The following is a 25,570-nucleotide window of genomic DNA, read 5'->3' on the forward strand; positions in this document are numbered from 1 at the left end:
CTCTGAGCAGGAATTTCTTATACTGTGCTATTACAATGGTCACTGAACATTAGTTTAAAAGAACCAGATTAGTTTCTCTTTATGAACCTTTCATGGAATCGTCCTTACTTAGTTGACTCTTAAGACACTGAACCCTGCCATTCAACTCCATACCTTGCCTGGTACTATGAACTGGCCATCTGTCATGCAATTCTTCATCCCAGATGTGGCCAAGCCTCATTCATCCTTTACCCAGGACAAACATTCAGTGCCTGATGGTTTCTTCTTGAGTTATTCCTACCTTTGCCCTGGATTTCATAAGTTAATCATTAAGCGCCTGAGATTTGACCATTGCTACCTTTGCCATCCTTGCCTTAGTTGCAGTCTCCTCTCATGAGGGGAACTTTCTGCTTTGCATAGTTATAGCAGTTGGGATTGCAAACATGAGCGTTCTGCTTTCCTTCATGTGAATAACTGGAAGAAACAAATATTCAGGAAAGCAGCATCCTCCTCCTCCTATCGATTGATAATGAGGGTTTATTATGATAAATGACAGATTTGTTAGTGTTGAAGTTGAAGGCATGCAAGATATGTGCGTCTTCCTCATTCTTTGCCTGCGAACACAATTTGGAATTTCCGTTTTGTGACCAAGAATATGGAAGTGTTATTCTACTTGAACTAAATTCTGTGTAAGAGATGTATTTCAAATGTTGCAAATGATTGCTTTTTGGATGAGAATTGTCACTGAGAAGGGAGGAACACACAAACCACCTTGATCCACCATATCATAGCATTCATTTCACATCATCCATGATGTTGCTTGCTGGGGTACCAGCATTCATTCCTGAGGTTGTCAGTTAGTGCCCAGTAGCAATCCTGTGGCAGCTACTTGCCAATACAACCTAACGTTTTGCAAGCCCATGACCCTCTTAGCTGGTTTGTATTATGATTGACAGCTGATCCTTTTTTCTTGTTCCATCTCTTCCTGCAGTTAGGAAGCCTCACTTGAAAGGTTTTCACTCTGTCATACTCCCTATGAAACTGTTATTTGGTTGACATGTGATTGATTGGGTTTTGTGAAATGAATAGTGTTCATTGTGGCTTGGAAAATGCAGTTGTTCCTCATGATTGTAATTGGTACTTATTTGACTGGGCATATCCTGTTTGCAAAACTGAGGCAACTTATGTAATTAATTGGTCTGCTAGAGGAAACATTTGCCTTTTATTTCGACTGGATATTCTAATATAAGTGGGAGTGTATACAAGAAATAAAGACTGTATTGGGAGTTGTAATTGTTGACCACATTAAGTAGTCTTCAAACTTTCTGTGAAAAGGTATAGTAAAATGGTTTGAAGAAGTGCTGAAACTTGTCACACAGTACATCATTATTTTATCTATTTTTTTTTTCTTTTTTAATCAAAACCACAATACCAGGTAACTTTCAAGTGGGTTGCTGTCTTCAGTGTATTCTACTTGGGAATCTATGCCTAATAGTTTTCATTCTGATTGGCTTTTTAGTTTTTAGTGCACAGTGTAAAACTCATCAATTCTGATTTTGAATTACTGTATATTGTAGTTGATTATTGAGAAGTACATTTTTATTACTGTATTTATGTAGATATACGATACATTAATTGTATGTCTATGTTTACATATATACAGTATATGTTTATTGAATTTGAATTGTCATATATTGTGTTTAAGTAGCAAGCATCCATTTCCATAAGTCGAGTGTACAATTTAAAATCATCACAGTATGTAGAGTGCAAAATTATTTTGAGGCTACTAATTAAACATTTAAAATAAGTGTTCAGTCACTGGAATTCATTGCTTGCTGCTGTGTGTATCAAAATGTCAGGTATTCTAAGATGCTCCAAGTCAGTTGGTTTTTTTCTTTTTATTACTTTTTGAAATATTTATATATATATAGTAGCTAGTTAAGGAGTTGTCACATGCTTTAAGTCTTTGGGTACCACCTTTGATTGCCTGGTCATTCCTGAAGTATGAAAAAGAAGGAAAACATAATTATCATTTTGCCAGACTAAAGAAACATTAGGTTTCTCTATGTCTCAGTTTTTATGAAATGTTATTTTTCGTTTAATGTTTAGTCAATCTGTCAGTTCCTTGATGTCATGTTCTTGTTGCTTTGTGCACCTTGTGGGCAATATCACGTTTCCCACTCGCAACAAATAGATGCTATATTTTTGTGTACAGTATTTAAAACTATACATGTTTTCATTATTGGAAGATCAAGGAAAATTGGAATTGATTGTTGAAAGGGGCAAGTTTTTTCAGCATTCATATACCACCATTGACAACATTACTTTTCAAAGAAATGCTTACCATTGCAAACCAGTGTCGACTGTGGCATCCAAAGGATTAAGCAAATAGGCATTGGTGTAGTTTTGAAGCTTAGAGATTTTCCTGGTGTTAACATTAGCAGATTTGGCTTAGCTTCCAATTTTCATTGGTGATATTGTGCGGGCAGAGCAAGTTTAGGGTAAGGCTTATGCAGTATGTGGATAGAGAAGAATGAATTATACAAGGATATGTACTGTGTATATATATATGCATTAGTGTATTTTTGTTTCAAAGTAATGTACTGTTTTATGCTAAAAAGATAAATATACATATTACCCTATGTCAAAATGCAAAATACATATATAGAGAAAGGAATATTTTATACTAATGAAATAAAGGAAAAACTCACTATGAAATGAAAATCTTGGTACTTGAATTTTCAGAAATGTTTAACGTTCAGTTTGAGTTTTTATTTTTATTTTTTTTGCGCAAAGGTTGTTTTTCTAGTTCCCTTTGCATGAAAGTAATATGGCTTAGTTGAGAGTGCAATGGTCACAGTAATGGTTTATAATCAACCAGATACTGTTCATAAAATTGAAACTCCTTATCATAAGTAAGGAAAATTCAGTTGATCATTTGTGGTGGCCATTTCACGTGCACTGATATTTTGCACCCTCCGGATTTTCATTCCCACCAGAATTCTCCAGCCATTTCTCAGTCCTGGCAGGGAGAAACGAGTTAAAATTAACAAAGCAGAAGAGTGGGGTTTGTCCATAAGAAAAAATTCAAGTAGCGTAATTTGCGAAGTGTGTATTATGTATTGACTGCGATGCAATTTCCTTATTGTTTCTGACCAAAAGAAGGCAAAGATCTGGTGCCTTAGAGCATTTTGCCAGTCTTATTGCTTAATTCCTTGCAGAGTTACTTGTTTGCTTTGAATTGCTTGAAGATTGGTGTGGGTTGTAGACAGTTGCTGTGTCTTTAAGCTGCTTTGCCACGTACAGTACCGTCTAGGATTGTATGAATTTATCGTAGAGAAGTTGCATTTTTGTATCAGTTGAAGAGTTTGATTCCTCTCCCTTGGTTTGAAGGTGTGAAATCTGTGTTCATAAGGCTGTCGTGAGGATTCAGTTTATTCCTTAGCCAGGTGTGATGCTACTACATTGCGTACTGTATTGACAATTGCACTTGGTTGTGGTCGAGTTAGACGTTTTAATAGTTTTATTATTGTTTTAGGCAGGTTTTTGGTGGAGTTAAGTCAAATTGCCATGAAGTCAGTAACCACCTGCATCAGAAATGTTATGTTGTATATAAATTATAATAGATCACATTATCTTACACTACCTCGGTGTGCTGCATTTCCCTTGTTGTTTAGGTACTTGAGATCTTTCCTAATGTCTGATAATGATCCTCCATTGTATCAATATGTATTTGCTTACATGGAGGTCTCCTTATCACCATTTTGGTCAAAGGCTGTACATTTGTTGCTTGCTCTCGTATTATGAAAAATTCTACAACTAAGGCAACTTTGACATTCCAAAGTAAAAAATAGTGGGTACCCTAAGATTTACGCAATCTCCATGAAAATGGCTTACAGGGTTTACTATTTCTTGGTTTTCACATGCAATTTAGACGATTAGCCTCAGTAACTGTGCACTTGATTGACTGGTAAATTGAAGTTTAGAGTTGTTATTAGTGATAGCAGCACTGTAGTTGTGCAGATACTCCATTGATGATTTCTGAATCTTTAGTTATGAAATGGTTTTGGTTCAAAATTTATCTGTATGCTTGTTGATGTGATACAGGCATGTTCTGAGGCTGTGACATTAACTGGTTTTCAGTGTTCATGTGAACATAATGTTAGAAATCAGATTCTCAGATTCAAGCCTAATGGTCATAAGAAGCTGTATTTGGTTTATCTGTTTGAATTATATTTCTTAATCTCATATTATCATGTAACATACCCTGTATTACTGTACAGTATATGTTTGATATTGGAAATTAAAATAAATATTGAAAATATAAGGAAAAGTTGTGGATTTGTTTCCTTTAATCTAGAGCAGATGTTGGAATGGGATGACAAAATTCCTTTTGAATTTACTGATGGAAGAAATTATTTGAAACTGAATTAGTGAATTTGTATGAAATACTCCATCAATCATCACTGAGGTATGAAAGAATTGATATTTTATAACATGAAAAACAACTCGCCAATCAGTAGGAACGGAAGTTATGAGCTGGATTATTTTGATGGATTTTTGGTGGGCTACTTTTTAGAAGCAATGTATATTCATGCAAATCTCTTTAAATTGAATGACAAATGTAAACTATCTAGCCAAAGCTAAAAATTGTATGACTTTGCTCTTATCTGTGGGATCTCTCTAAAGAAATTATATGGCTTTGCTCTTATCTATGGGATCTCTCTAAATGTTGAAATGTAGACTATAGGGCCTTTTGTTGTTCATCAATTCAGTTCAAAAATTGGAGGACTATATATTTAGTAATATGGTTAAGAGAGTGTAAGAAAGTTATAGCATAGCCTTGTTTTAATTTTTGTATCAAACATTGGTATATAAAGTGTCTAGGATGAGTAATGAATCTGGAAATGCAGTGCTGTTTCTGGCTATATTTGCATTAAAAAAAATTCTGTTGGAAGAATAGGACATGTAGATGTGAAATTTTAAAATACAATAATGGTTCACACACTTTACACAGTAGTTTAAGCTCTCTCATTATGTGCTAGGAGCTGACAGCACATCAATAAAGAGACATGCTGTCTTGTTTTTAAGTGAAAATTGGTAGGAAGAGTAGATAAAACTGCTTCAGACTTCCATTAAACACCACTTGACCCCTGAATGGGTGCCTGCTACTAAGAATATTAAGTGTACAGTATTTTGTATTTATTGTGTAGGTCTTGGCTGAAGATACTGGAGTGAAAGTTCACTGTATCTATTCCAAAGGATTGGTATTGTAGGCATTAATAAAAGAGGCAGTCATGGTTGCTAGCTGAAAGCCATGGTGTTTGTTACTAAAAACATAATTTATTTAATTTAGTTTCACAGAGTCAATTGTTGACAATCCCATGAATATTGATGTAAATTTCATGAAAAGACATTTCATACTCATTGAAAACAAATTGCTTGGAAAGTTATTTTGTTGCTTATATATCTCTGGATCAGAAGTCATATTTTGTGGCACAAAAGCTTGCTTTTAGACTATAATTTGGTAGTTAGGCAGTCCCTGGTTAACGGCGGGGGCTTCTGTTCGTGGCCGAGCACTGCTAACCAAAAATTGTTAATAATTATGGTAATAAATGGCCTTTATGACTTCGTAAGCGCCAATTACCTGCTTATTGGCCCCAATAAACCACTTGCCAACGCTGAAAAACCCTTAACATCACTGAAAATCGGGTTAACAACTCCGTTAGCTAAGCGCTGTAAAACTGGATCGCCGTTAGCTGACGCCACCGATAAGTGAGGACTGCCTGTATATACAGGCTCTCCTCACTTAATGACATAACCTCCTTAACAACCGTTTGGGTTTACAGTATTACCAACTCTCTGAGCAGTTGGTATTGTACACACTGCAATTACTATGCAGTATGTGCAATCTGCTGGAACTTTAGGCAATTGTGTCTGTATGTCTGCTTGTTTACACCATTTTCGTATTCCAAGTTTTGATAAAATGATGTGATTAACTTAAATCTGTTTATCAGTAAACACATTGCATTACTTTGTATACTCAAGGTTTCAGTCTGTATTTAGACATTGCCTGAGGTCAAGTAAGCGATGCTTGGACAGCCTAAGGATTTTTAAAATTTTGTATGGCATATCTTATGAGTAACACATTTCTTTGGCCTTTCTGTGTACTGTACAACACTCTTTTTATTTTTATTTTTTAAGCAGACAAACAGACCTACTGTAGGCACTTCATTGCCACTCAACAAACTCTGTTACTCTTTTGTGTATGTGTGCATGTGTATTAAGCTGACTTGCCAACATGGGTTCATCTCGGCCACACAATCTCAGTCTTCTACCCCTGCTACTTAGAGTCTCCCTTCACCTCCTTTCACTCCCCCTCATCTCTTCTGGTAACAGTGAATTTATACATTTTTAAATATGCAAACATAAAACAAAAATTTCGGTTAAAAATAAAAAATTAATGTTTTGAAATGAATGTTACCTCTCTATTAGTATGAAAACTGTATTTCCCTTGTCAGGTGGGAGGACGATACTGTGTGAAAAGTAAAAAATTAATAGGTTTGCTTAGCTTGAACGGTCTCAATTGGCCTATATCTTTAGGGTGGTTTGAGCGTCTATAGTTTTCCATTCAGTTTTTCCTCTGTCATTGGCCTGCAAGGAAGCATTAGAGTGTTTACATGATTTCATTGGTTAGTTAGTTATCTGAATTTGGTGTGGTTTTTTTTGTTTTTTCATTATATAGGATATCTTCCCAAGAGGAGACAGACAAGTTGTTTTGAGTCTAAAGTGAGAGGGCTCATACCCTGCTTTACTATTCAGTTTATGACAGTCACAACCAGTGTGTTAAATATAGGGACAACGATTGCTATGATAAATTTTTTAGGTTGGTCAGATGAAATAATGAACCTTTATTTAAAGTATAAGCAGATGCGAAAAGCAGATAAGAATAGGAAAAGACAGAAAAGATTCTTCTGACCCTTGGACAGGAGGTGAGGTTAGGAGTAAGCTTCTAATTTTTCACAACCTTTCAAATAGTAGCCCTTGCCGCTCTCCCTATTTTCCTAGTAATGATTCTTCAAAATTTTCTCCTCTCAAAGCTCCCCTTATTCAGGATATGAGGCTTGGCAAATTAGAAGCAATGTAGCTAGTTTAGGGCTACTTGCTGCTTTACCTGCCCAATTTAGTCCTGTTTCGAGTTCCCCCTTGTGACAGAGGAAGTGCCAATGCCCCGCCTCCCTGTTAGCCATAACCTAGCCACACCATGACGCTCCTTCTGCGTTGGAGGTACAAGGAAAAGTAAGTATACCCTAGTTTTACCAGACCACTGAGCTGATTAATAGTTCTCCTAGGGCTGGCCTGAAGGATGAAACTTATTTTTATGTGGCTAAGAACCAATTGGTTACTTAGCAACAGGGACCTACAGCTTGTTGAATGGAATCGTTAATATAGCTGTAGAAATGTATTTCTATCACCAGAAAATAAATTCTCACCTCATCAGTGGCCGGAGGATCCCCGGCCAAGACCTAGGGTCACCGACACAACTTTACTGACTCGCCCAACAAAGGAACTAAAGGGAAGCAGAGTATGTCCAGGAGTAGAAGGGGATTGCTGGCCAACCTGGTGTGTGTCATGTACAGGTTGGCACTCGGTCACTGAAAGATAATCATGACAAGATCAAGCAAATTTAGGTAAAAATTAGTTAAGTAACAATTAGGATAGCTGTGCTTAAACCTTTCCTGTTTAGTTAGGAAATTGTTGAGGTTTGGGGAACACGAAGGTACCTATGCTGTATTAGGTGAGAGCCTTCATTTTTTTACCGTTGTTGCTTTGCTGGCTTAGGCACAAGGCCTTGTGTCCCACTTGCATTGGAGTGTGAGTGGTGTATCTCTAGCAAGGAACCTTCAGCTTTGTTCAAAGGGTTTGCTACCTAATGAATTAGTCCTCGCTTGGTGACAGTACCAACAGATGGATTCTAATTATTAGGTAAGTAACATCTCATTCCTGGTGGAATTTTATGGTTTTCTCCTGGGCTAATAAATTTGTCATCACACCTTTCCCACCCCCTTTGCTCAATGCAGGAATCAGCTTTCATAATAGAGAGGTAAGATTCATTTAAAAAATGGAAATTTTTATAATAAAATTTATTTTTTAAATACCTCTCTATTGTGTCCCCTGCCACCTCCCCATTTGTGGACGGAAGAAAAAACAATGGAAAACTATAGACGCTCAAACCACGCAAAAGGGATGGGTGAATAGATGGTGCAAACTAAAAGATCCTATTAATTTTATACTTTTCACACACTATCGTCCTCCCACCTGACGCGAGAAATACAGCTAACATAATAAAAGTATTTAAATAAATTTTGTTATAAAAATTTCTATTTTAATTTTATTAACAATTATATCAGTGCAGTACTGCTGTACCCTACTGTATAAAAATTTGAAAATACAGTACAGTATCTATTAAAAATTTTATAAACGGTGCAAAGATGACATTAAAAAATATCTAAAGATGGTAGACATCAACCACCCACCTCCAGTGCAGAATGCTTGTAATATCAGTATGGGTGGCTCCTCACTTCCCAACTAAATCTTACTAACAGAACTGGGTTAAGTGAGGAGTGTCTGTAGTGAATAAAAGTGTTTGGGTATTTAAAGAAGTGCAAAAAATTTTTTCATACATTAAGTTGTATGGGCATTAGGAGCCTTTGATAGTCTGCGCTGTGAACCAAAGTTTGCTAAAATTATGTAGTATGTTCTTACATTCCTACAGTTGCATTGTCAGGAACTGAAGTTATGTTGTCATTACTAATTCGGTACTGGGATGGTAGTTTTTTAGAGATTTTTTATTCTTGGATGAAGACATCTGTTTCCTTGTGTTTCATTGGCCAATGCCTCTATCTGCAGTTTAGAAGAGCTTTCCTGCTTGAAAGTGGTGCAAACCCAGTACAATACTCAATAGAGGGATGTTTTGCTGTGTGAGTCTTTGGTTATCTTTAAAGCATGGTCATCAGCCTGATACGAGCCCCTGTCGTAGAACGCGAATAAAGGTCTGCTGTGACAGAGAACTGCTAAGTGCATAAGGAAATCCAATCTGGTGGTCTGCATGTCTTCTGTTCAGTTTGACTTGAAAGTAGAGATCTGTTAAAGGGTTTGGAAGAACCTGTTTGGAAAATTCAAGTAGAGTCAGTATCAGTGGCATATTTTCACATTGTAGGGGAAACTGAGAGGAAGGACACTGGTCAACTCTTTCCTTGAAAGTGCCAACATCCCTTGCTGGGAGACATCCATAAGTAGTAGTCACGGGACCTAGACCTACCTTGGTCACTTCTGGAACAACCTTGGTCATCATGTTGAACTTGAGAATGATGATAATTCATGTAAATGTGCAGGAGTGTCTATAGTGGTGTGGTAGTCTTTGGGGCATACATGTTGGTCTGAAGTTACAGTTTGCTGATAGAAGACCCAGTTAATGACTTTTGAGTCATAATAGCAAAAAAGCCACAGTGCTGGATCCAAGACACAGTGTCCCCTCCGGTGGATCTCAAAGCATCTCAATTAGCATTAGAGGGGATCATCAGTCTGATCAAAAGAAGAGGTAGGCAGGAGTGACCAGGCCATCTTGTGGAAAAGTAGAGTTGCCAAGCTTTGAAAATGAGCAGAATAGTGATCTTGCAAGAGAGTGTGGGCAAGATGATGATCACCTGATTGTGGAAAAGTAGAGTTGCCAAGCTTTGAAAATGAGCAGCACAGTGATCTTGCAAGAGAGTGTGGACAAGATGATGATCACCTGATTCTTGGAGTGTAGAGGATGCATGCAAAATGAAGTCGGGTATTATTCTGTGGTGCTGGTATTCCAAGGCAGACCAGCCAAAGAGGCAGGCATACCAGTAGATGGTTTTGAGGCATGATGCTACTTCTAGGCCCTCTTGGCCCTCTTTTTTGCAAAATAATACCAATATTCATGCAACTAGAATACACCTATTATATGCTCAAACTTTTATCAGTTAAGTCTCACAAAACCCTGAAACATAAAAGAATCAGATAAGGGTGTGATGATGATAAGAATCAGTGGAAAGGAAAGACTGGGAATACTAAACATAATCCTAGGTGCAGAGGATGGTGGTGTTAATGATACTTAGGTTCACTTAGAAGTTAGTTGGATGCATATAATATCTTAGGTATGGTTGAAGTCTGATGAGTCTGTGGTTTCCTAGGCTTAATAAGGCATTTAAATTATTGCTATGGTTCTGATTTAACAAATACAGTATAACCTGATGGCTGCACCAGAAGGAACACTTTTAAGTGAAGACACATTTCTTGATCTTGAACAGATTTTAAGATATTAAGATATAAGAATATAAAAAAATGTTCAAGGTTCATTATTTTGAAATGAAGATTAAGAATATAAAAAAATGTTCAAGGTTCATTATTTTGAAATGAAGATGAAGGATTCTCAAACATTCTTTAGCAGTTAAAGTTTCTCAGACAATGTGTCGTTGAATTAATATTCTACTTGGTTATGGGATTGGCAGGTATGCCATCAGGTGTTTTGAGGGTAATGACCAAGATGGGAATATTATGGTGTATGAATTTCAAATGAATAATTTCAACCCTTTTTACTTCATGGAAATTTGTCGTCTTCAGGGATTTACTGGGTTCCTTGTGGTTAATGTATATTTTCTTGCCGACCACACAGGGCGTCACCTGTCTTCGGGATAAGTTTGTCATGAAAGAAAAATTTTGTTTATGCCCACTCTTCATGAACTGTCTTGTTAAATGGCATTTTGCATTTATGACAGTAGTAGAAAGTGTACCTCATCTGTAATTTTTGCACCTTAACTACTGTAGTATTATTCATCATTATTCAGAAGATAAACTCATTCATGTGGAACAAGCCCACAGCGGCCATTGACTTGAAATTCAAGCTTCCAAAGAATGTGGTATTCATTTGAAAGAAGTAATGTAACAAGGTAATGGGAAGTACAGAAGGAAAGTATCAGTTATTACACTAACAGATAAATGAACAAATTAATAAATACTGTAATTATAAATGTAGGTAAATTATTAAAATTTAAGGAGAAACTTAAGGAGAACTTCTGAAGTTCCAATTGCACGACATCCTTAGAGAGGCTGTTCCACAGTCATATGGTATGAGGAATAAAGGCCCTCTAGAACAGATGTCCGACAGCAGGGCACATTTACTGCATATTAGTGCTGCTGTTCAGCAAAATGGGTTGCTCTTGGCAGGTAAAGGGCAACAGGGATCAATTGTGAATGTGAATGAAAAGTTGACAAGACTATCCATCGATGGTCCAGTTATAACTGCTAATATTAGGAAACGGAAACCTGCCACCACGAACCACTCTACCTAAAAGAGGTAAATCTCTGGCAGGAGCAGACATCCACACTGGAGAAAAGTATACTAGTATAGGAAGGACAAATGACCTAAAACAGGTTGCATTGATTTTATCACTGTTGTAAATATATAAAGCCATACGTATGATTCTTAACTTTCATGGGACATTTGCTGACACTTTCGTTAGGCGTTTCTCAAAAGTAATATGCGAGTCAGAAGTTACACCTAGAATAGTTAAAGCTTCAGATTCATTCAGCAGAGTCCCATCCACCTGAAGGGGAGGATGGGGTGGAAAATCTGTATGAGATCTGCTAATCAATTATGTTTTTTGTTCCACTGGAGTTCAGCCACTTACCCCACTGACTACACCATTCACTGATACGATCCATGTCCTGATTGAGGCTGAGGGCTGTATGCACATTAGGTAGTCAAGAAAACTTGCATGAGAGGCGAGAGTAATGCTGGTGTAACGGTATAACAACCAAGTAATTTTTACATCTTACAGACTATATACTCTATCTTCATCATATTTACCTATGTACTGTACTTTGTAATATGTACTGTATCTTGATACTCTATACATGTTAGCAGGACTTTGCTGTTGTTGGATTCATTCTGTTGGGAGGAAACAAGAACTTCCTTTGGATAAGTAGTACATTGTAAACATGCACATTTTTTTTTCTTGAAATTCACTTCCTATATAAGGTCTGTGAATAAGTAAATTGATCATGAGTGTTAGGCCTTACTGTGGTGTGAGATTATTAGTCATTCATCTTGGAGAATACAGTTAGTGATGGATAATTTTTTCAAGAATCATGTGCTTACATCATTCAGTGGACACCTCTGCCAGGTATATCCCAGGCAGGAGGAATTTAGTGGTGGACAATCTGAGTCGTTTAAGTCAGGTCATAGGGACAGAGTGATCTCTGCACTAGGACATAGCAAACAGGCTCATTCATCGGGGCGGAAGGCCCTCAGTAGACCTATTTGCAACAAGGTTCAACAAGAAACTAGAGGTCTTCCGTTCCGTGGTTCCAAATCCCTTTACATACAGTGGCAGAGGATGCCTTGCAACACCCCTGGGTCAATCTGGAGGGTTATGCCTTCCCTCCTTTTGCCTAATCCATCAGGTTCTGAATAGGGTAATGGCCTCTCAGAATCTCAGAATGACCCTAGTTGCTCCCATGTGGCCTCACGCGGAATGGTTCCCCAATCACCCAACCTTACTGTCAGAAACTATGAGAGAGATTCCTTCGTGGTACAACCTTTTGTGTCAACCCCACTTCTAGAGATACCACCACTCAGTAGGGTCCCTATCTCTTCATGGCTGGAGACTACCCAGTATATCCTCCAAACGAGAGGCTTTTCTCGCAGAGCAGGATTGGAGATGTCTGGCTATCTCGGAAAATCTTCCTCAGCTATGTACCAGGGTAAGTGGGCTGTTTACTGTGGTTGGTGTCGTCAATGGGGTTTCTCTTCAGTTGGAATTTCTGTTTAGCAAGTAGCAGGACTTCCTTGTTTTTCTCCACAGAGATAAACAACTTTCCATGTCTTCCATCAAGGGCTACTGTCTTGAGTGTAGTTGTATGTATAAGGAATGTTGAACTTTCTTCCTCGTGGAAAATCTCAGTGCCTCTCAAGAGCTTGGAGCAGTCTTGTCCTCCAAAAGATCTTAGACCACCCAGTTGGGACCTTACTTGGGCACTGGGCAGCCTCATCTGTGCTCCTTTTTGAGCCTTTACGTTGTGCATCAGACAGGAGCCTGACTCAAGACGGTTTTCCTGTTGGGCCAAGCCTCCTCGAAACAAGTTGGTGAACTCCATGGCCTATCCTTTAATGTCAAACGTGTGAGGGGTTGGACGTCCGTAGCCTTCAAATTAGCCCTAGAAATCATGGCTAAGACTTAAAACCCCTCTTCTCATGATGACATTTAAATCCTTTTCCGTTCTCTCTTAATGACTGTTGACAATGATCTGGACGAATTGCTCCTTTGCCCTGTCAGAGCACTACACTGCTTCCTGAAAAGGACTCGTCATCTCAGACCGAGGTGCCGAAGACTTTTCTTAACCGACTTATCATCTCAGACTGGGGTCCCTAAGACTTTTCCTAAGCGACTCGTCATCCCAGACAGATGCTCTGAGGACTTTTCCTTAGCACTGACCAGAACCAAAAAAAAGTGTCCAAGTTTGACTTCATACCCCAGCCCTAACACAGTGTATGCAAGAGCACTTGATGTTAGAGGGCTAGGCCCTTCTTTGGCATTCAAAAAGAACTTGTCTGTTCAAAGGATTTTTTCAAAGGATTTTGAAGGCTGGCACTTAGCTTCGTCAGACCACCTTCACTTCCTTCTATCTGTGGGATATTGCCCACAGGTCCTTGGACACTTTTTCCTTGGGTTCAGTGGTGGCTGCTGAACAGGTTGGTGTAACTGATCCAGTGCCCCCAGCGGGACAGTTTGTATCTGACCTAAGATGATGGTATGAAAGCGAGAATGAATGAGATGACTGGTCTCTTTCCTTTTCCTTTCACTTCTACCCTACTTGGCAGGGAATGAGAAATCATTCCATCATGTGCTGGATCGGGTTTGATACAGGTGAGACTGGGGCTTTTTTGTTTGAGTTTTGCTTATTATTACATGAATATTAAAACTTGCAAAAGCAAGTCCCTCTTCTCTAGCAAGGGGAGAGAGGATTGATAGCAAACTAGTGGTGGCCACGAAGGTTTTATCTACAGATATAGTTCTTTAACTTCCTTCCATATTGTCGCATTGCATTGTACGAAGGCCCAGAAGTCTGACTGTTAAATAATCACTTATTTATAATGCCAGAGGCCTTGGTTTCATTCCATAGGCCTCTTTAAGCCAGTAAGGGTTACCAGGTGTGCTGAACGTCCAGTTGGTTCCAGACTTCCTTTCCTCCCTCCAAAAGTGAGTCTATCCATAGATTAAGACCCAGATATTTCTGCACATGAAGAAATGACAAATTTTTTTATCAATTTGTATTTTACATAGCTAACAAACCTGCGGTCTTAACTTACACAGCCCACCTCTAGCCACCCCTCAGTCAAGTTTCCTGGGCTGGAAGAAACTGAGGAGGTCATATGTGATGAAGATGACAGTTGCCACCTAGGTCTAGCAACCTACCTTGTTGCCACCAATTCCTTGTGTGTTTTCTTTTTACCGGTATCCAGCTGGCTCTAGAAAAATTATCTGTAAGTTATGACTGGAGAGTTGTTAGCTATGAAAAGTACAAATTAATTAAAAAATTTATAATTTTATTTAGGTAAATATATCAGAAAAATTATTTTGATCAGTTTAAGCTATTACACAGCCTCAACTCTAGTTCTATCTTCACTGGGTGCTGTATATTGCTGTAGGAGGCTACTGTAGTCTGTGCTAGGTTAGCCTAGACTTCTAGGGTGTGGAGTATATATGGATTTCTATTTTGTATGAAATGTTAATAAAAACATCCAGTTTATTAAGGATAAAGAAAGTGACTATGTTAGGCAAAAGTTAAAAGTAGTCAGGGCTAGCCTTGGGATACCTTTGTTTTTGCACAACTGATTTTATTGTAACAATCTGGTCTTGGGAATACATTTTTATTTACTGTCTAAGGTTAGTAGGAATCAAATTTGTATATAGTTGCTTCCTTTGAGAGATTGGTGATTGCATATTTACTTTCCTCAAGATCTCCCTAAGGAAATTGACAAATGTGCTTTTGAATAACTTTTGCTTAGTATGAGTTTAAAATGTAATGTAATCTTTGAGTATATTCTCAACTGTGATCGTGGCTATATTTTTTAACATTAAATGGTTGTTGAGAATCTGTAAGAAATACTTTTCCCTAGTTTCAAGAGGAATCACTAGAAATCTATATAGGCAGTCCCTGGTTATCAGCGATCCAGTTTTACAGCGGTTGTCTAGTGACGACGATAACTGGATTTTCAGCACCGAGATGCGCCAGGCTCCAGTTATCGGCGCTGATCCCCACTTATCGGAGGCACCGATCTCTTGGCGCTGTTATTGCCAATTACCGCCGATAACCAGGGACTGCCTGTAGCCTATACAGTACTCTTGAAGATTGTAGCATAACCTACTAGTTGGTACCTAAACATTGCTCAGGCTTTATTGCCTGAGGGTTATTTACTGGTCAGTAATAGTAAAACATGTACATTATGTGGTAAGATGCATTTACTTTTCAGTTATGATTTTTTTTTTTTTTTTTTTTTTATATAGATATTATTGGGAACAACTTGATATTATGGGAAACAACTTGATATTATCCAATTGTGTGGTTACATCTTGTTGAATTTCATTTGTGAATTTGGTGTAAGTCAAGTTAAAGAATACACATGCTTGCCCCTCAGGTGTCTCATGGGTGGTTGGGATATTCACTATGGGGTCTTACTCTGTCAGCATCAAATTAGTTGTGGCAACCAAAGGCTCATTTTACAGACGTTAAGTCTATTTATGATTAATGGGTTCACATTAAAAACTTGTATTTTGTAAAACTGGCATTCTAACTCTGTGGAAGAATGACATTCCCAAAAAACAGTGCACAGGGCCACCATGTTTTCAGTGTACTACTACTTTTAGCCACTGGTAGGCTAGAGCTTTTTATCACTCCCTACCCTGTGCCCTGTGTAGCACACTGTTGATAATACATATGTTGCAGCTTCCCTTCTTTGACCCCAGCTATATTGCTCTCTGCCTTTTGCTTCTCTCTGTTCCTTGTTAGTCGCTTGGTCTCTTTCTTGAGCAGATCTTTTCAGTGGGACTAATGATTGTTGAAATATTAAACATAGTGGTCTCTAAGTAAACTATTACAGTAATAAGAGTTTATCAGTGGTGTTGTTTGTGGGCCTCTTGATAGAGGTGGTTTTCTTATATCATTTTAGATACCGGTATATAATCTCTGGCAGTGGACATTTCTTAGTCTATAATAAGATGGGCATCATGGTCTGCTTGAGGAGCTTCATCTGATCTTTTATTTATAAGGGGTTGATTATTGAAATTACTTCAGTGAGCTTTGGGTGGCGGAAAGTTGAACGCAGCTCATGTTTGGACTGTCAGGTTTCTATGAGGGTGGAAATTTAGCTGAAAAATCAACTGTTGTAGTTCTCAAACAATTTCACAAATTATTACTATCATATTTTCCCCCATTTCTCCTACGTGCTTTTCATTTTACGTATAAGATGAACTGTTATCTCTTGCATTATCTTAGGTTGTACATTTACTTTCATGAAGTAACCACATTTTAGCATAACTACTCTCACCAGAGAAAAAACATGAAAAAACCTTCTCCTGTTTAGTTTTAACTCAGTATGTGCATAACGGGTGAATTATTTACATAAAAGTATGTGCATAACGGGTGAATTATTTACATAAAATCAAAATAAGAATTCTAAACTCTCATGGACAGCTGAAACAAATGGAATAAAGAACTAAACTTTTATAAGTACAATTCCAGGGTTTTGCTGCATCACTGTGTTGCCAAGTTGCACACAATCAGGTGAGGTTCATAAGAATGAACCCTGTCAGAATTATACCTTAACTCTAAACCTTCTGTCCTGAGCAGAAATTCACAAAATGCTTCCACGTGGTTCCCAGCCTTGGGGCAGGGGTAGGCATCCTTTTGGAGATAGTGAGCCAGACAGCTATGCAGTGTCTCAGAGGAGGACCATGATATCAAATGTACTATAAGGATCATTTAATACCTTGGAACTAGTTAACAACTGTTAGATAATTAGTGTCCAGGTGTTAAGTTGGCGGGCCAGACTGAAATCCCTCACGAGCAGGATGTGGCCCACGGGACGGAGGTTGCCGATCCCTGCTTTAGGGCCTTTAAAGACTACAGTTACTTGGGCTTATCTTGGGGTGAGATATACCTCTTTGATTGAAGATTTATCATACGTACTCAAGTAATACGCAATCTTAAGTATCGTGTGACCCCCCAAATTTTCACCCTTTAAAAAATTATTTTATGTATCTCGTGTATCATGCGAGTTCCTTTTTTGAGAGACCAAATTACAATAGACTAACCTCTTTTCTTCCATCTCTTTGTCTATCCTATCTTCTAGTTGAAAAAGTAAAAGAGAATGATTAAAGTATGGTTAGTAACATTATACTCGTTGTGTAAGTACGTATAACAATAAATAACTGATTGAAAAACTGCTGTTTTGCTGTGAACAACCGAATCGTATAACATCTGTTTTGCTTGCATTTCAACCATCATACGATAGTAAAAAAATTAACGTATTGTAGTTATGTTACAAATGACTATAAGGAGAATATGACTGATATATTTTTACATTATACCCTTATTCACTATGGAGAAAAGATCAGCAAGGAAATATACTGCTTAATTTAAGCTTAAAGTTGTAGCTGAAGCTGAGAAAACAATGTTCAAGCTGCTAATGATTATAAATTATTGTGCATTGACAACATATGATGAAACTCCTGTAAACTTCAATATGCCATCAAACTTTACTGTAAATGAAATTGGAGAGAAAAGTATTTTAATCAAAACTACTGGGCATGAAAGAACACATTTTACTGTTATTTTCACACCGATAAAATATAAATACGTAAAGTTCGTATTACGATGAAATCAAGTGAAAATAGCGAATGGAATCTTTTGGTTTTTTTTATACAAAAAACCTGCCCCCAATGCTATCTATTAACGAAAAAATATCAAAATTTTTCGCAACAAAATGTATTTAAAAACGCTGCGTATAATGAAAAATAATGTTGTCCCATATAAGTAGAGTATCTAGAGATTCATTTATGCCAACTAGAAGCAAGAAAATCGCCATGAATTGAGTTAAATACAGTACAGCGAAATAAACTTACCTCTTAATTGCCCTCAGCTGATTTCCAAACCAAAACATTGATCGCTATGTTTTTGTATTTATAATACGACAGTAATATGAGAATACTTTCAGTATTGTTGGATATAGTGAAGTAAAGCATAACTTTTTAAAAGATCCATGGAAAAGATGCCTATATGTTATGTTTGTATTTTATAATACAATACTAGTATGTGAATATAACATAAGCTAATTTTATATCTTGTGTATGATGCAACGCCTAAGCTAATTTTATATCTCATGTATGATGCAACCCCCTTAAAATTAGCTTCAAAATTAGGTCTTCAAAAGTGGCATGATACGCAAGTATAGTATACGGTAGTTTAAAACTTGCTGGCCAGTTAATCATCAGATAAGAAGTATGTGTAACTAATGTTGGAGTTGCAATAGGTAGATAATTGTCTTTAGAGTTGACCTCATTTTATCAAGCTCCTAATTGTACATAATGGAGAAATTGCATAAGATTCTCCTGTAGCTTTTTGTGGTAGGACAGATATTTAATTTGGACTTGAGTTTGCACGCCTTGTACCTGATCCTAACTCATGACATCATGTACTGGCTTCTTGTGAGAAGTTCTTTTTGTCAGGGTAAAAAAACAAGGACATGGGAATTGTAGCCAACTACTTTGGAGAAAACACCATTTATAGCTGTATTATTGTATAAAGGAGATCTGAGATAAAAACTGATATGTTAAGAGATGGAACAAGAAAATGTGAAATACTAAAACACTCAACATGTTTGCAGGAATAACAGTGGTGTGAATGAAAAAATTTCGGTTTTAAAAATTTAAACCATCAAGATATGAGAAAGAAGCACTCTGCTATAATCAACTTTTATTTAATAATTTTTGTTCTTTGTTTTGCTGTTTTTAAAAAGCTGAAGACTTGAGTGATCATATACACTATGGCAGAAGTAATATAACTTCCTGCATTTAATGAGCCAGACCATGAGTGATGGAAAGTGAAATACAGGTCGTCCACAATGACGACGATAACTGGATTTTCGGCAACGATATGCGCCGATCCCCGTTTATCGGCGCTGATAACCAGGGATTGGCGCCATTATCGCCAATTTTCGGTCATCAGCGATTACGGTTATCGTCACTGTGGGGAACGGAATTCCTGCCGATAACCGGGCACTGCCTGTATATACCTAAATCCTTACTTTAGTGCCAGGTGTACAGGTTATAGTAGCATGCGTGAAAATTATGGAAAATGAGTAAGTTGCTCTGATTTTTTTTTCTTTTTATATACACCAATTCACTTGTCTGTCGTCACTTTGGGAAATACGGGGAAATATAACAATGTGCAGTGTTCATGAACAAACTGGAAACTATGTACGGTGTTATACAAAGATTTGGGTCTTGTATTGAAACAGATCCAGCCAACCAGTTATTTGAAAGAAAAATGATTCCTTTAGGAATGGAAAGATTGGTTCTTTTCCGTAGATGCTCAGGGAGGATAGTAGGTTTCCCTCCTCTATTGATTTTTTCAGAACCTTTTTCGTGGTTTTGGATGAGTGTCTTCTAATACTGTCAGATGTCTTGAGAGAAGTTCTATAAGTACATATATATGTGTAAACAGTACATACATATACATATGTATTCGTGTTATAGTGTTATGTATTGATGGGTTAATTCAAATTTAAAAGTTTGACTCTTGATAAAATAAAAATTTGAATTTAAGGGTATGGTAACAGAATTGTGTCCAAAATGATAAATTGTAAGAGAAGAAGTGTTATAGAATTTAATGCATCTTTATGAGGTGGTTTATTCTCTCAATGTTGTACCAGAAATGGTTATTGTGGAATGCTTTATGATTTTTAAACTTTTCATATTTTAAAAATCATGTTTTCTTTATTAAAACCTAGAGATTGAGTGGTCTTGAAGCTTGAACTAGCTATTGCTAAACTGATATGTCTGTATGTACTTAACACTATTGGAGGTTGCACCGCTGATATGGCACAACTCCTTGCAGACAAGAAATGAGTGGGCCGCCCAGTCTCAGGCTGTGAGGAGCCTTGCCTACGACACAGCACATCTAGGGAGGATCCCTTGCACCCTTTGTGGCAAACTTGTTGGTCCTGCCAAAATGAAGAGACACCTCATGATCCACACGGGGCAAAAGCCGTATGTATGTCCTCATTGCCATCACAGAACGAATCGTAAAGAAAATCTTGATGATCACATTCGGAGAAGGCATTCCAGTTGACCGAGATATACCAGGCCCTCTATTCTTTAGGTGTGTGCTACTGACTATGCTGTGATTTTGACAGTTTTGTCCCAGTGCCATTATTGTTGAACAGCAATAAAGGGGCGTACGTCACTGTAGTAATATGAAATGAAATGGCAGTTTGTAGTTAATTCATAATCTTACCATGGATGATATCTCAAAATTGAAGTGGAGTGTACTGTATAATGTAATAGAAGTGTTATATTTTTCTTACGTTCAGTCATTTGGTGTTTCATATCAGAGGTCTTTGGATGAAGTGGTTGTACAGTAGTGATATAAGGTTTGTGTGCTGCTTTTTAGGTTCACGTCATTGTTCACATCACTGAGCATTTTGTTGTGTTTGTTGCAGAGTTACATGTCCTTGAATAAACAAAACCAGAGGCGTCATGTTTGCTCCACTTGTTTAAAGACTTTTGCCTTGAGTTCTGACTTGAAGCGTCACGTCTTGGTCCATACTGGAGAGAAACCTTTCCTCTGCCCTCATTGCCCACACCGAGCCAACCGTAAGGGCAATTTAGTAGTTCATATGATGAATAAACATGGACGGCTCCCCAGTGAAAAAGATTAACAAGTTATTCATGGATGAAAAGTATTCGGGGAGGTAATGATGGCCTTAAAATATTTTTCCTCTTTCCCATTTAGAAAAGTTACTTGAGTAGGGTGTAAACATCATCCTATATTGAAATATTGTAATTAAGATAATGTCTGATGAGGTGGAATCCTGCATGCTGGTTTTGAAGACGACAGAAAAGCTTAAAGCATTGTTCACACAAGGCCATCATCCTTGTTGCAGGGTGACCGAAGAAGGGAGCAGAGCAAGAAAAGTGAGGCTGCTACTACTGCTGCTGGTGCAATTGAAGCTACCTTCTCGTCGTCGACTTCTGACTCCAGTAGTAGCTGGGGGCACTTGACAAACACCAAAACTCTGTGCGACGGTGTTAAAAGCTTTGAATGCAAGTTTTGTGGGAAGACCTTTACTGACTCTTCCAACCTTCGGCGTCACACAATGATCCATACTGGGGAGAAGCCATACAGGTGTCCACATTGCAATCATTCTTCCAACCGCAAAGGAAACCTCATCGCTCACATCATGGCTGTCCATAGGTCTTTTGTTCCTCCCAAAGAGTTTTGCAAACATTCATTTGTATTGTGAAGAAGGAAGGCATTGCATTTGCCTTTTTTTTTTTTTTTTTTTTTTTTTTTATTATTTTTTTGAAAAGTCAATATTTTATGGGTAAGATTACTTAAAAGTAGATTTCTTATCCAGTTACTTTTCATCTGTCTGTAGATGTGTATACAGATATGCATAAGGTAAATGTAATTGAGTTATTGAAGGCTTTGAAGTACATCATAGCACTGGATGTAGTTTTATCAGTAACATGAATGCAACTAGACTTAATTTGCAGTACAATCTGTATTAAAAGATTAGCTAGTTTCAGTGGGCCCTTATGTTGTACTCGGGTGGTCTGGATGCTACAGGCTTGTAAAAGGAACACTTCATTTTGTCGTTTTCAGTTTGTACAGTAGTAATTTCCTTTTGTTCATTTAATATTTAGTATATTTGTGTTAGTATTTTCATAATTTCAATAATGTTTTGGCTGTGAAATTCATATATACAGGCATGATGCTGACGTACAGTTAATTAACTCTCAGCTTAATTTGCTGTACTTTTTACATATTGGCATGACTCTCAAGATAAGTCCTTTAACCCACAAACTAAGTGTAATGTACTAATTTTCCTTTTGGGATATCTTGGCTGGGTTAAAATCCCTTTATAAAGATGCATCCTATAAAAAGTTTTCTGACTGATAAGGCCCAGTACTTGTATGTGGACATGGAATGAGAATGATTCAGTTACCATAAAATTATAAGGCTTTCAAGGAATTCCCATGCATTAGTCTGATAAAGGCTATTTTCTTTTACAGATTGGAGCTGAACTGCATGGGAATGTATGCAAAGTTTGTGGGAAAGTGTTCAACGGAAGAAATTGGAAGCAAAATCTTGAGTATCATTTTCTAACTCATACAAAGGAAAAGCCTTATAAATGTACCATTTGTCCACACAGCTCCGCATTGAAATACAATCTTATCCGTCACATTCGTAATAGGCATTGGGAGGTATTGGCACCCACTTTCCTTAACGCGTCGGGGGAAAGGGAGGGAACTGAGGCAAAGAATTTGGTTATTTCTAACAGGGATGTGCGCTCAACATTAAACCAAGAAGCAATTCAGTTGTCCTCAGAGAGAGTAATGGAATTAGCAGCTCAGCTGAGTACCAGCCTTGGTTATCAAAATCAAAGCCAGCAAGAAAGTCTTTTGAATTTAAATCAGAACTTCCAGATGGCCTTATCAGTCAATCAGGAGGCTCAGATGTCTTCAAGTAACACTGATCAAGCCATTCAGATGGCTGCCAGGAGCAACCAAGTAGTACCTATGGGCACTGGGAATGCACAGCAACTCTCACAGTTGACAGCCAGTTTGAATCCTATGAATGTTGGTCTTGAAATTCCTATTTCCAGCAGTCAAGAGATGCAAGTGCCTATTACCCGTGATGTGCATTTGTCTGGCAACACTAGTCAAACCAGTAGCTTGTTGATGAAAGAGGAAACTTGCTTGTTGATGAAAGAGGAAACTTGAATGTTATAAAAAAAAGAATCCAAATTAGTTCTTGTTTTGGGTTGGTAGGAATGTGTATACTGTATGGAGAATTTTATTTATTTTTTATTTTTTTTGTTGATGTTTTATGGATATTCTGTAGGATTTTGGGTGCTGTTTTAGTTGGCTAAGACACATGATGTAAAGCAAAAGTTCTGAGTGTAGGTTTGTGTGTTGCAGGGGGAGGTGGAGGGTGGTGGTGAGCTGGCATCCGTACCCCCAAATAGGCCGGAAGGAGAGATGGCTGCAAGACTCATCTGGCCGCCTCTCTCCGTGTCTTCTCAAAGCAGGAGGAATGCTTGCAGGGGAAACATTAATAAGACCTATGAGTGTAATATGTGTGGCAAAACTTTTGGTTATTCGGGGGACTTGAAGCGACACATACGCACGCACACTGGGGTACGCCCATTTGAATGCCCACATTGCCCTTACAGAGCTAATCAGCGACCTAATTTAACAAGACATATCAGAGCAAGACATTTGCCAATGTTGTCGCAGTAATGTTTGTGTAATGCTGTGTTTAGTCTATCTCCCTCTCATGATTATTACTTGGCGCAGTAGATGATTAGTCTGCTGCTCTCATCTTGAGTCATTGTGGGACGTTTACTGTGTTTTAGCTTTATGTTAAGACTGAGCATTTGAAAATATTTTTTCTTAAATTCTTGAGATATGTATGAATTAATGTTTAATCAATAAACAGTTGGCTATTTAATGATTTTGATTACCCACATCCAATCCAGTTTGTTCATTTATTTTTTATAAAAAAATATGTGGAAGTATTGACTGATGATTGGGAATTTTGAAATCACTTTCACTCACACTATATGCGTACGTTTATTAGCGTATGTATGTGTGTACAGCATCATTTTGACTTACAGTATAGAATTATATATAAACAAAATCATGTCACTAGGGTGTGTTATCTTTGGGCTTGCCATCCTATTGACATGGTATTGCAAGAAAACTTCGTTGCAAGAGTATGGCACTTTTCCTTTGGTTGTCTTTCACTGCATATGTGGCAAGTTCTGTTTTGTCCATATACTCTTCCAACAGTAATCTCAATTCCATGTAAATCAGAGTTGGCATTTTTGTTTTCCCCATTTCTGCATGATTTTGAATACGTGATAGTATTAAATGACTTTGGATATGTTGCAAAATTTTGCCATCAACAATTGAATTCCTTTAGGTTCTGATAGTGCAGTGAGTTTAATCTTGTCCATCTCAGACAAAAGTCTTGGACTTAACACTCAACTTGGTAAAATGCAACATGTCTTTCATATGATTGTGTGTATGGATTATACTTCTTGAAATATGGACAATGCTATGTGTAAGCAGGTTCTTTATTGGAAGAATCCCAGTTGAAATAAACTAGGAGTGTACACGCAGCTTAATTACAGATCACTCAGCTCTTCGGTAGAGTGCTTGAATTAGAAAGTATATACAGTACAGACTGTCCTGGATTTTGACTTCCTTGACTTGGGTTCATTTGTGCTTAGAACATTAATTTTATATGAAAGAAGCATTTTCAAGTTTCAAAAATATAAAAGAATGCATACTTTTGAAAGATTGTTAATATCTGTGTTGTTCAGTGCATTTGTAGTAAAAGATGATACTTGAGTAATTTTCTTATTGCTACTCATACTTAATTGCAAGTTTCCAGAATTTTATATAGTGTTTGGGAACATGACCCTGCTGTAATTTGGGTATATCTGTAATAAGTATATGAAACAAATTTGTAAGATACACAGTATTGCAGTAATAATGCATAGGTTCAAAAATAGTAACTGCAAGTGAAAAATTGCAGTGAATTAAGTAGTGTATAAAGAAAATGTCAAAAAATTTATTCAGACATCAGTAAAGTGAATGACAGGGATGGTGGACATGAACATTAGCAAACCTTCCCAATCCAGCAGCGATTGTTAAAAGAAAGTAAAATGATTAATGATTATTTTAGAAAAGTAATCAGAAGCATTTTATATAATATTTGGAAAATCAAACAGTGTGATAGAAAACAATAAATTTTCCAGAGATGATTCTCAGTATGTCCATATTAAAATTAAATACTGTATTGTATTGATATGGAAGAAATACTCACTCTTGACTCTGAGCTCTCCTAACATTGAATTAAACCATAGTGCCAAAATTTTCTTTTCCTCTAAATTAGATAGGGATATGGTAGGTCAATGTTGCTTCGTCTGTTAGATTTTGTAACCACGGCTACAGCATGGTGGTCTTGTTAGTGCACCCATATAAAACTATTAAATACACTGACAGCCAAAGCAAGCCTTGCACGAGAAACTCCATTTATGAAAGCTGTGGTTCTTATACCAAGGAAAAATATAAATTATTTTTAGGATTTGGTATCTTTTCCACCAATGTATTTTACACAAAAAATTAAACTAGTCAGGTCTGATACTATTATTTTGAGCTTAAAATACAGTTTAAAAAAAAGCACAGGAAAATTGGTTTGGGGAGAC

General features: G+C 37.3%; 1 protein-coding gene across 50 annotated transcripts in view; it reads left to right on the forward strand.

Annotated features, from left to right (window-relative positions):
- The window catches only part of LOC136841573 (longitudinals lacking protein, isoforms H/M/V-like), a 131,829-nt gene that overhangs the window by 12,502 nt on the left and 93,757 nt on the right, over window positions 1-25,570 (forward strand). For 2 of the 50 annotated variants that reach the window (XM_067108589.1, XM_067108590.1), the window contains exon 5: window positions 22,365-23,802. The exons of 42 other annotated variants lie outside the window; for them this stretch is intronic. In XM_067108589.1, coding sequence (XP_066964690.1) covers window positions 22,365-23,075 — 711 coding nt within the window. In that variant the 3' untranslated portion in view covers window positions 23,076-23,802. Of the gene's footprint in view, window positions 1-20,184; window positions 20,449-20,788; window positions 21,041-21,232; window positions 21,544-22,364; window positions 23,803-25,570 lie in introns of those variants that run through there. 6 more of the 50 variants (XR_010854015.1, XM_067108599.1, XM_067108593.1 and 3 more) reach the window with 6 other exon arrangements.

The sequence above is a fragment of the Macrobrachium rosenbergii genome, chromosome 9 (genome assembly GCF_040412425.1).
Source record: "Macrobrachium rosenbergii isolate ZJJX-2024 chromosome 9, ASM4041242v1, whole genome shotgun sequence".
NCBI lineage: Eukaryota > Metazoa > Arthropoda > Malacostraca > Decapoda > Palaemonidae > Macrobrachium > Macrobrachium rosenbergii.